Source organism: Oncorhynchus keta, chromosome 19, assembly GCF_023373465.1.
Source record: "Oncorhynchus keta strain PuntledgeMale-10-30-2019 chromosome 19, Oket_V2, whole genome shotgun sequence".
NCBI lineage: Eukaryota > Metazoa > Chordata > Actinopteri > Salmoniformes > Salmonidae > Oncorhynchus > Oncorhynchus keta.
Window position 1 is genome coordinate 58,834,193 of NC_068439.1, and position 11,944 is coordinate 58,846,136.

The window sequence follows — 11,944 nt, forward strand, 5'->3', positions numbered from 1 at the left end:
AGGTAAGCTACATAGGCACATTTACTATAGGTAAAGCTGACAATGTTTCAAAGTAGTTTAGGATTTATAAAATTGCTCAACATCTAGCAGGTGTAGGTGCTTGAGAATGCTATTCATTGACTACAGCTCAGCGTTCAACACCATAGTGCCCTCAAAGCTCATCACTTATCTAAGGACCGTGGGACTAAACACCTCCCTCTGCATCTGGATCCTGGACTTCCTGGTGAGCTGCCCCCAAGTGATAAGGGTAGGCAACAACACATCTGCCACGCTGATCCTCAACACGGGGCCCCTCAGGGGTGTGTGCTCAGTCCTCCTGTATTCCCCGTTCACCCATGACTACATGGCCAAGCACAGCATTAAGTTTGCAGATGAGACAGCCCATAGAGAGGAGATCAGAGACCTGGCAGTGGTGCCAGGATAATCATCTCAACGTGATCAAGACAAAGGAGATGTGGGCTACAAGAAAAGGAGGGCCGAGCACGCCTCCATTCTCATCGAGGCTGTAGTGGAGCTGGTTGAGTGCTTCAAGTTTCTTGGTGTCCACATCACCAACAAACTGTCATCCAAACACACCAAGACCGTCTTGAAGAGGGCACGACAACACCTACTCCCTCCAGTCCCCTCCAAGATTTGACAGGGTCCTCAGATCCTCAAAAAGTTCTGCTGCTGCACCATCGAGAGCATGGTTGCATCACCGCCTGATATGGCAACTGCTGCCACCAATCGCAAAGCACTATCGAGGGTAGTGCGTACAGAACAGTACATATCTGGGCAAAGCTTCCTGCCATTCAGGACCTCAATACCAGGCAGTGTCAGAGGAAGGCTCTAAAAATTGCCAAAGACGCCAGCCACCCTATTCATAGACTGTTCTCTCTGCTACTACACGGCAAGTGGTACCGGAGTGCCAAGTCTAGGTCCAAAAGACTTAACAACTTCAAGCCATAAGTCTCTTGAACTGCTAACCAAATGGCTACCTGGACTAATTTGCATTGACCTCACCCACCCCCATTTTTACACTGTTGCTACTATTTTTATTATCTATGCATAAGTCATTTTACTTCTACAGGTACATATTACCTCAATTACCTCGCCTAACCTGTGCCCCCGCACAATGACTCTGTACCGGTACCTCCTGTATATAGCCTCGTTACTGTTTATTTTATTGTGGCTATTTAATTATTTGGTATTTTTACATTTTTCTTTGTTTACTTCAGTATATTTAGTAAATACTTAATACTTGTTTTTTTCTTAACTGCATTGTTGGTTAAGTAAGCATCCCCCTAAGATCTACAGCTGTTGTAATCGGTGCATGTGACAAATAACATTTGATTTGATGTCTGTTGAGCTGAGTTATTTCCTTACACCAGATGGGAAAACTGTTATGACAAAAGACACCTTTGTGCCCAGGGTTTGTCTGGGACTCGACTTGCCAAAACTTTTCATTAACTACTACACTATAGTTCTTATAAACAGGGCAATACTGCATAAACTATCATAAGATACAGGAGCTATACAAAACAGACAAACATAGAGCTACTAAATCAGCACAGTGGGAAGGAGGACTCTCCAGGACGGCGTGGTGAGAACTCGATCCGTTGGAATGTGAAGATAAGATTATTTATTTCCAAGAACACTTCGTAAACCACGCTCGAGTGGACAGAGATAGGCATATTTCACTTGGACACGTTTCAATATGGAGAAAAGCCTAATTTTAAAATGGGTCCGCCGTGGTTCTGTGTAACGTAGTTATATTTGAGACCAGTGTATTCCAGTTAATTTCGTCTGACTTAAGTAAAATATATTTGAGAAGGAATCAACGAGTCCCAGACTGTTCTCAATAGAACATACCAGAGGGTAATCTGGTCTCAGAGCATTTCATATTATTCTGTATGTAAAGCCGAGACTCCATGTAGTATGATATGTACAGTGCCTTGCGAAAGTATTCGGCCCCCTTGAACTTTGCGACCTTTTGCCACATTTCAGGCTTCAAACATAAAGATATAAAACTGTATTTTTTTTGTGAAGAATCAACAACAAGTGGGACACAATCATGAAGTGGAATGACATTTGTTGGATATTTCAAACTTTTTTAACAAATCAAAAACCGAAAAATTGGGCGCGCAAAATTAGTCCTAAATATTTCAAAAACTTACATCAAATCAAATCAAATGTATTTATATAGCCCTTCGTACATCAGCTGATATCTCAAAGTGCTGTACAGAAACCCAGCCTAAAACCCCAAACAGCAAACAATGCAGGTGTAAAAGCACGGTGGCTAGGAAAAACTCCCTAGAAAGGCCAAAACCTAGGAAGAAACCTAGAGAGGAACTGGGCTATGTGGGGTGGCCAGTCCTCTTCTGGCTGTGCCGGGTAGAGATTATAACAGAACGTGGCCAAGATGTTCAAATGTTCATAAATGACCAGCATGGTTGAATAATAGTAAGGCAGAACAGTTGAAACTGGAGCACCAGCATGGCCAGGTGGACTGGGGACAGCAAGGAGTCATCATGTCAGGTAGTCCTGGGACATGGTCCTAGGGCCCAGGCCAGTTGAAACTGGAGCAGCAGCATGGCCAGGTGGACTGGGGACAGCAAGGAGTCATCATCATCTAACAAACTGACCCTAGCCCCCCGACACATAAACTACTGCAGCATAAATACTGGAGGCTGAGACAGGAGGGGTCAGGAGACACTGTGGCCCCATCCGAGGACACCCCCGGACAGGGCCAAACAGGAAGGATATAAACTCGGACAAAACAGAGATGCTTGTTCTAGGTCCCAAGAAACAAAGAGATCTTCCGTTGAATCTGACAATTAATCTTAATGGTTGTACAGTCATCTCAAATAAAACTGTGAAGGACCTCGGCGTTACTCTGGACCCTGATCTCTCTTTTGACGAACATATCAAGACTGTTTCAAGGACAGCTTTTTTCCATCTACGTAACATTGCAAAAATCAGAAACTTTCTGTCCAAAAATTATGCAGAAAAATTAATCCATGCTTTTGTTACTTCTAGCTTAGACTACTGCAATGATCTACTTTCCGGCTACCCGGATAAAGCACTAAATAAACTTCAGTTCGTGTTAAATTCGGCTGCTGACTAGAACCAAAAAAATTGATCATATTATTCCAGTGCTAGCCTCCCTACACTGGCTTCCTGTAAGGGCTGATTTCAAGGTTTTACTGCTAACCTACAAAGCATTACATGGGCTTTCTCCTACCTATCCCTCTGATTTGGTCCTGCCGTACACACCTACACGTACGCTACGGTCACAAGACGCAGGCCTCCTAATTGTCCCTAGAATTTCTCCTATAGAGCTCCATTTTTATGGAATGTTCTGCCTATCCATGTGAGAGACACAGACTCGGTCTCAACCTTTAAGTTTTTATTGAAGACTCATCTCTTCAGTGGGTCATATGATTGAGTGTAGTCTGGCCCAGGAGTGTGAAGGTGAATGGAAAGGCACTGGAGCAACGAATCACCCTTGCTGTCTCTGCCTGGCTCGTTCCCCTCTCGCCACTGGGATTCTCTGCCTCAAACCCTATTACAGGGGCTGAGTCACTGGCTTACTGGTGCTCTTCCGTGCCATCCCTAGGAGGGGGGTGCCAACCCAGACAGGAAGATCACATTTGTGACTCAACCGGCAGGGGCAGCAGGGTAGCAGCAGAGTAGCCTAGTGGTTAGAGCGTTGTGCTAGTAACCGAAAGGTTGCATGTTTGAATCACCGAGCTGACAAGGTACAAATCTGTCATTCTGCCCCTGAACAAGGCAGTTAACCCACTATTCCTAGGCCGTCATTGAAAATAAGAATTTGTTCTTAACTGACTTGCCTAGTTAAATAAAGGTAAATTAACAACATTAAAAAACCCACTCAAGTGACTCACCCCTCCTAGGGATGGCACGGAAGAGGGTTGTGCCGTGGGGGAGATCTTTGTGGGCTATACTCGGCCTTGTCTGGTAAGTTGGTGTTTGGAGATATCCCTCTAGTGGTGTGGGGGCTGTGCTTTGGCAAAGTGGGTGGGGTTATATCCTTCCTGTTTGGCCCTGTCCGGGGGTATCATCGGATGGGGCCACAGTGTCTCCTGACCCCTCCTGTCTCAGCCTCCAGGATTTATGCTGCAGTAGTTTATGTGTCGGGGGCTAGGGTCAGTTTTTTATATCTGGAGTACTTCTCCTGTCTTATCCGATGTCCTGTGTGAATTTAAGTATCCTCTCTCTCTCTAATTCTCTCTTTCTCTCTCTCTTGGAGGACCTGAGCCCTAGGAGCATGCCTCAGGACTACCTGGCATGATGACTCCTTGCTGTCCCCAGTCCACCTGGCCGTGCAGCTGCTCCTGTTTCAACTGTTCTGCCTGCGGCTTTGGAATCCTGACCTGTTCACCAGACGTGCTACCTGTCCCAGACCTATTATTTGACCGTGCTGGTCATTTATGAACATTTGAACATCTTGGCCATGTTCTGTTATAATCTCCACCCGGCACAGCCAGAAGAGTACTGGCCACCCCTCATAGCCTGGTTCCTCTCTAGGTTTCTTGCTAGGTTTTGGCCGTTCTAGGGAGTTTTTCCTAGCCAACGTGCCTCAACACCTGCATTGCTTGCTGTTTGGGTTTTAGGCTGGGATTTTGTACAGCACTTTGAGATATCAGCTGATGTTCAAAGGGCTATATAAATACATTTGATTTAAATACATTTGATTTGACATACAGAATCCATGTCTCAAGGCTTAAAAATCCTTCTTTATCCTGTCTCCTCCCCTCCTCCTTCATCTACACTGATTTGAAGTGGATTTAACAACTGACATCAATAAGGGTTCATAGCTTTAACCTGGATTCACCTGGTCAGTCTATGTCATGGAAAGAGCAGGTGTTCTTAATGTTTTGTAAATTTTTTCAATACTTTTTCAACAACAGGTTTCAGTGCCAATGCACCACACAACCAATAAACAAAGCATACCGACTTTGGGTGCTTTAATATCATGGTTTGCATTTTCAACGCCCCCAAAAAACTTGACAAACAGAAATGACATCCCTCCCTACCTTATAGGCCTACCCAGTATCGAAGGCTTGGCTTGACAATCTCAGAATGTCATTAAACTTTTTCATCAAATGGTTGCTACACAGCTCCGGTATTATGCTGGTGGACATCTCTAATAAAAACAAAATGGTTGGATAGGTACCTGGGGGCTGAGTCCGTGATAATTCTGTGGACCAGATCAAGTTGAATTAATAGTACTATTTTTCCACCGATATGCAACCTAGCTGCTTAAAATGCTTGACCTCCAGATGAGTATCAGGGGGAGTTTAAGTACATGTCTTGTTTTGGCTGGTATGAAGCTTATTTAGATGTTTAGAGCTGCTGGTGAACCATGATGTGCAGGCATAATCAAAGTGACACTGTACTAGCACACTTGCCAGAGTCTCTAGGGTGTTTATCAGTGGAGGCTGCTGAGGGGAGGATGGCTCAAACCATGTGTTTGATACCACTCCACCTATTCCGCTTCAGCCATTACCATGAGCCCGTCCTCCACAATTAAGGTGCCACCAACCTCCTGTGGTGTCTATAGCTAGGTTTCCATCCAATTGGCGAGAAATGTTCACGTGAATAAAAACAACATGTGCATTTTCCCATTAAAAGTCAGTGCGTAAAAACAACAAAACATTATTTATAAAAATCACTCTATTAATATGTTTTTTGAACATTAGAATCAAGCATGATGGATGTACTTTTAGTTTATGGTTGACCCAGCTTGTTGGCCATGATCGAATCGGCGTTCCTCAGCTAGTTCAAAGCACTTGAATGCATCCAAATGGTATTTATGACTTCATAACTGGTAATTACCACCTTCCCACTTGGCTATGAATGCAGCATTAGATGGCCATCACCTCAACTAAATAAATATTAATTTTAGATTTTCAATTGAGAGAACCAATATGAATATGTGTTATTATAAAGCAAATCATTGAACATTATTTCAAATCCTGACGTCACATTATGCGCCGGTAGTGAGCAACGCGGGACAACTTAAACAACGGTCACCGTGTTGAGGATAACTAGCTAATTTTGCTAACTACAAGTTTGGCAATATGTTGAAAAAGGTGCCCAAGGCTACATTAAGGTCTCTAATGAGGAAGAAAGCCAACATTCGTATAGGCACAGCGGCAGATGCAATGGTATGTTTGTTGAAAATGCTCTCGTAGCTAGCTAACATGCTAGCTAGGCTAAACGTTACAACACTGTTTTAAAACGAACAGTTTTCAAGCACAGGTAAACATGCAATACAGCTATCGTTATAGTAGCTGTGTAACTTAGCCTAGCAAGTAGGATAGTTCTCTAATTTTCATGTGTTTCAGTGCCTGAATTTTAATGTTCATTTTAGGTTGAGCTGAACGTGCTGCTATTTCTGCATAGCCTCGCAGAAGAGGCGAGGACGAAAGCTTTTGAGGAGAAATCGGCTACTATCAAAGCACACCACGTCAAAGCAGTATCCAAGGTATGGGGATTCCCAGCAACATTGGGGGCAGAACACAGGGTGCATATCAATGGGCTAAAGGGTCTTTCTCTCCTTCATCAGCACTGATCTGAAATAGCCTGGACAGGTGAAAGCAAGTTCCCGCTAATGTGATGGGTTTTCAGATCAGTACATAACAATGTAGATGAGGCAGGAGGCTATTGAATTGTTACCTTTAAAAAATATACTTTATAGAGAGAGGGGCAAATGCCTGGTTGCTGTATAGACATTATAGATTTTGTGGTAGTGAGTTGGCTCTACAGACCCTTCGTCATATACAGTTATTTAAACTGTAATATTCTGTCTTAGGACATCCCGTTTGAAGTGGCATGTGAGATATTTTCCTACCTGTGCCTGTTTAGCAACATGGACAAATACAAATATCTGTGGACAGTTCTTATAGGAAATCGTTGTTTGCATCACCAAGTGGTACCAAGGAAAGAATTCAATCCAATTGTTAGATGCTACCACCCCCTCCAAATCCAAACCAAACCTGCTGCCCAATTGCGAGGCTTATTAGCTAGACAAACAGGTGTGAAACAGACAGATGTGCGTGTTAAAAATATCTTAATAATATGCCATTTAGCAAAAGTGATGTAGTCAAGCATGCATACATTTTATGTGTATGCACCAATTTGTAAGTCGCTCTGGATAAGAGCGTCTGCTAAATGACTTAAATGTAATGTAAATGTAAATGTGTGGAAAGAATACACGTGGGCAATCTAAGCAAGACACAACATGGAATCCACGTTTGGTTTTCATTTGGGTGGGGCGTCTAATAATGGGATGCAATTATTTTCTGGGTACTGTTTAGCAACACAAATAACGATTTCCTCGGAACAATCCAAGGATATGCTTTCCGACGTGGGAAAAGTGTCGCCGGACAGGTACATGTCAGCAAATGTCTCTCAAGGTGGCTAAATGTTATACAGCTATAGTCGAGTCATGTGGATTAATGGATATCCTACATTGAGATGTCCTATTCCTTCAGTTCATTTGTCAGAGGATTGTCTTATGATTCCTGACATTATCATGCTACTTTCCAAATGTCAATGATGATTTTTTTGTCTTTCCTTAGAAACTGCTGAAACGAGCCCGAGGGTGAAGAGGAGAGACCTTTCTACATGAACATGATTCAACAACTGATTTTATTAATTGTCAGATTGGCCTGAATTATATATTGAACCTATATTTTTGTTTTTCTCTTCATTTTTAATCTTTTCTGTGGTCTCTAGTTTTTGTCTGTATTAATTTGATCTGTTTTGTCTGTCATTTTGTATTTCCACAATGCACAGAGATTTTTAGAACTTTTTTTTTTATATGCTGTCCAATTAAATGTTGTGTTCTGTAGATCTATCTCTGGTGTAGGCCTTGTTGTCCCTGCCATGTTCCATCAAGCTGACTAGAATGTTTATTTTTCTGTTATACTAGCTTAGTTCCCTGTCAGAGAAATGCACTTATTTTGAGAGAAGTGACACAAAATACAGAGACTGGCGCCAAGGCTACCATCATCCAGCTAACTTGACACAACTGTGGGAAGCATTGGAGTCAACATGGGCCAGCATCCCTGTGGAACGCTTTCGACACCTTTATGTAGTCCGTGCCCCTGAATATTAGGAAGGTGTTCCTAATGTTTGGTATATTCGGTGTACGATGCACTTTAGTACTCTGGCCAGTACAGTTGGTGTTCAATGCCAATAATGTTTTCCTTTGTAAAAAAAAAAAGAAGAAAGTTGCACACTATGTGCAGTATGCTCCCAACAATTGAATGGTGAAACCAATGTTTCGGCACCCAGTGCCTTCTATCGGTTTCCTTGTCACGAAGGCAATAGCCAGCTAGCATTTATGAAAGCCTAGAGCCTCATCCTCAGGCCTATATTCTCTGTCATCAACAGTTGGTCACAGTGGTCAGAGCTGCAGGCTGAATGCTTTAAAGACCATGCGTTGGCCTGCCCCCAAACTCCTCACAAATTCCTTACCTATTCACCCTACGTACATTATCTGCATGTCAAGATGTTATCCCACTCATCTTTTACTACAGAGGGGTTTCTGAAGCCATGGCACTTGACCTGTGTGGCATGTGTTTTCACGTGAGTGTGTTCTTATCTTTAAAAAAACAAACATCTTATAGAGCCCTGTAGGAGGTCTGCTGTAGGGATCTTAAGTTCTTTCTTCATTGTGATAATAATCAGGTTTATTATGACGAGAATAACATTCACACAAGACACAATGTACTGTAATTCTACTAATGGACTGATGCATAGTATATTTTTTACTGTATGGCTCAGCCTCATGCTCAATCATATTTTGGTGGCTTGGCATGAAAATCAACCATTTAAACCAGTGTCTATCTCTCCACCACTCTCATCCCCCATTGTCTCCCTCCTTATCCTCTTGCTTTCCCCCACCTCGAGCTGGGTTGTTATACTTCCCTGCCTTTCTCTCGCGATTGTTTCCTGATTTGGTGTTCCAGCAAGCTTAGCCTTTCCTTGTTTCTATTCACAGTTAGCATGGGGTTTCTGGGTGTGTAACCCCACCCGTCGGACCTTTGACCCTCTGACAGTCCCAGTTTCTGCCTCTGACCCACTGCTCCAGACAGACAGTTATAGCAGAGCAGCTGTCACTGTTCAGGATCCAGGTGCAGATGTAGGGCAAAACTGACAAAACATGATGTTCAGTGGGAACTGGAAAGGCAAAAACTAACAATTTTTCCTCCACTGAAAGAACGCTTACTTGTACAGCTAGAAGAGGGAGATCTGTTATTTTATCTAAATATCAATGTTATCTTTTTCTTGAGGAAACATGCTAACATTTTTGTAATTTCACTGGGGAAAAAATACTAATCTCTTCTGTAATGTAGAAATATGTAGGTGTATGGGAGCACCTACTCAATTTGGTCTTAGACTCGTCCAGCTCCCCTGTCTGCCAGCGTCTTTGGGTCTCGTCTCTAACAAATAAATCCACTCCAACGCCAATCCTCTGAAACTACTGCTGACACTGTTTTTGACACTTTCTAGAAACCAGAAGTAGGGGCTGTAGAATATATGTTATTCCCCCCTGCTGAAAAGCACATGCATTTGAGTGTGGCTGCCCCCACTGTGGTGTCCAGCTAGCTACCAACTTTAATATAACCTTAATTTCAAAGAGGGTAAAATGTTAATTCAGATATAATTTCTGATTTGGATTCTGCACTTCATGGATCTTATTAATAAACAATATTACTCAAGACATCAACGACACAGACATACTGTACAGTTGATGTCGGAAGTTTACATACACTTAGTCATTACAAGTCATTTTTCAACCACTCCACAAATTTCTTGTTAAAGAAACTATAGTTTTGGAAAGTCAGTTAGTACATCTGCTTTGTGCATGACACAAGTCATTTTTTCAACAATTGTTTACAGAGATTATTTCACTTGTAATTCACTTTATCACAATTCTAGTGGGTCAGAAGTTTACATACACTAAGTTGACTGCCTTTAAACAGCTTGGAAAACTCCAGAATAAGATGTCATGGCGTTAGAAGCTTCTTGATAGGCTATTTGACATCATTTGAGTCAATTGGAGATGTACCTGTGGATGTATTTCAAGGCCTTCCTTCAATCTCAGTGCCTCTGCTTGACATCATGGGAACATCTAAAGTAATCAGCCCAAGACCTCAGAAAAAAAATTGTAGACCACCACAAGTCTGGTTCATCCTGGGGGGGTGCATGTAGTGCATTCCTCAAGGTTATACATTCCCTGTTCTTCCCCATCTCTGTACATGACCCATTCCAATTGATCGTTGATCACTATAATCCTAATTTGTGTATATATTTTCTCTCTCTTGCTTTCTCTCGCTTTTTGTGAATGGGGAGTCGGGCGCCTGCTTTCGGTGAGGGAGGACACGAGTCTACAGGAAGTTTGAGGAGGTACAAAGACGAGAGGTCCTATGGCACCCCACCCTGTACGGCAACTCCTGACCCCATGTCACAGATTGGGGGAAGTGTGTCATCGGAAGGAGGAAGAGTCAAGGAATACTGGTGATCAAATCCCTTTCTATTGAAATTTTTCCACATAAATTATATACAACAGTATGTGGACACCCCAAATTAGTGGATTCAGCTGTTTCAGCCAAACCTGTTGCTGAAAGGTGTGTAAAATGGAGCGCACAACCATGCAATCTCCATAGACAAACATTGGCAGTAGAATGGCCTTACTGAAGAGCTCAATAAATTTCAACGTGGCACCATCATAGGATGCCACCTTTCCAATAAGTCAGTTCGTCAAATTTCTGCCCTGCTAGATCTTCCCCAGTCAACTGTAACTGCTGTTATTGTGAAGTGGAAACATCTAGGAGGAACAACGGCTCAGCCGCAAAGTAGTAGGCCACACAAGCTCACAGAACGGGATGACAGAATGCGGAAGCGTGTAAAAATCATCTGTCCTCGGCTGCAACACTCACTAATGAGTTCCAAACTGCCAATGGAAGCAAAGTCAGCACAAGAACTGTTCGTCGGGAGCTTCATGAAATTGGTTTCCATGGCCGAGCAGCCACACACAAACCTAAGATCACCACAATGCCAAGTGTCAGCTGGAGTGGTGTAAAGCTTGCCGCCATTTGGCTCTGGAGCAGTGGAAACGCGTTCTTTGGAGTGATGAATCATGCTTCATCATCTGGCAGTCCGACGGACTAATCAGGGTTTGGCCAGGAGAACGCTACCTGCCCCAATGCATAGTGCCAAGTGTAAAGTTTGGTGGAGTATGAATAATGTTCTGGGGCTGGTTCGCGCCCGGGTATGGGCGAGGGGACGGTCTAAAGTTATACTGTTAGATTGATGCTGTTGACCCGGATCACTGGTTGCTGCGGAAAAGGAGGAAGGTCAAAAGGGGGGTGAGTGTAACGGATATGAAACGGCTAGCTTAGTTAGCGGTGCGTGCTAAATAGCGTTTCAATCGGTGACGTCACTTGCTCTGAGACCTTGAAGTAATGGTTCCCCTTGCTTTGCAAGGGCCGCAGCTTTTGTGGAGCGATGGGTAACAATGCTTCGTGGGTGACTGTTGTTGATGTGTGCAGAGGGTCCCTGGTTCACGCCCGGGTATGGGCGAGGGAACGGTCTAAAGTTATACTGTTACACATACAGACATTTTTTTTCAAGATTGTTGTGGAAGAACTTGACTGGCTTGCATACAGCCCTGACCTAAAACCCATCGAACACCTTTGGGATTAATTGGAACACTGACTGCAGTCCTAATGGATGGTTGGATCGATATAGCATTTGGATGGACAGATGGAGGACTGGATTGACTGGGTTGAGAGAGAGACCTTAATGATGGGACCAGAACTAAAACTCTGTCTTGCCTGTAGTCAAGACGGTGTGCAGCAGTTTATTCCTCTATCATATGCTGTATAATAATGGGCATCCAACATTGTGGGTTTATTTCAACATG

General features: G+C 43.2%; 1 protein-coding gene across 1 annotated transcript; it reads left to right on the forward strand.

Moving 5' to 3' along the window:
* Window positions 1-5,973: 5,973 nt before the first annotated feature.
* On the forward strand, window positions 5,974-7,867 carry cenpw (centromere protein W). The gene is made up of 3 exons (XM_035794038.2): window positions 5,974-6,173; window positions 6,380-6,493; window positions 7,590-7,867. Exons 1-3 carry the CDS (start codon window positions 6,087-6,089, stop codon window positions 7,614-7,616), a joined length of 228 nt encoding a protein of 75 aa, XP_035649931.1. The 5' UTR covers window positions 5,974-6,086; the 3' UTR covers window positions 7,617-7,867.
* The last annotated feature ends 4,077 nt before the right edge of the window (window positions 7,868-11,944 follow it).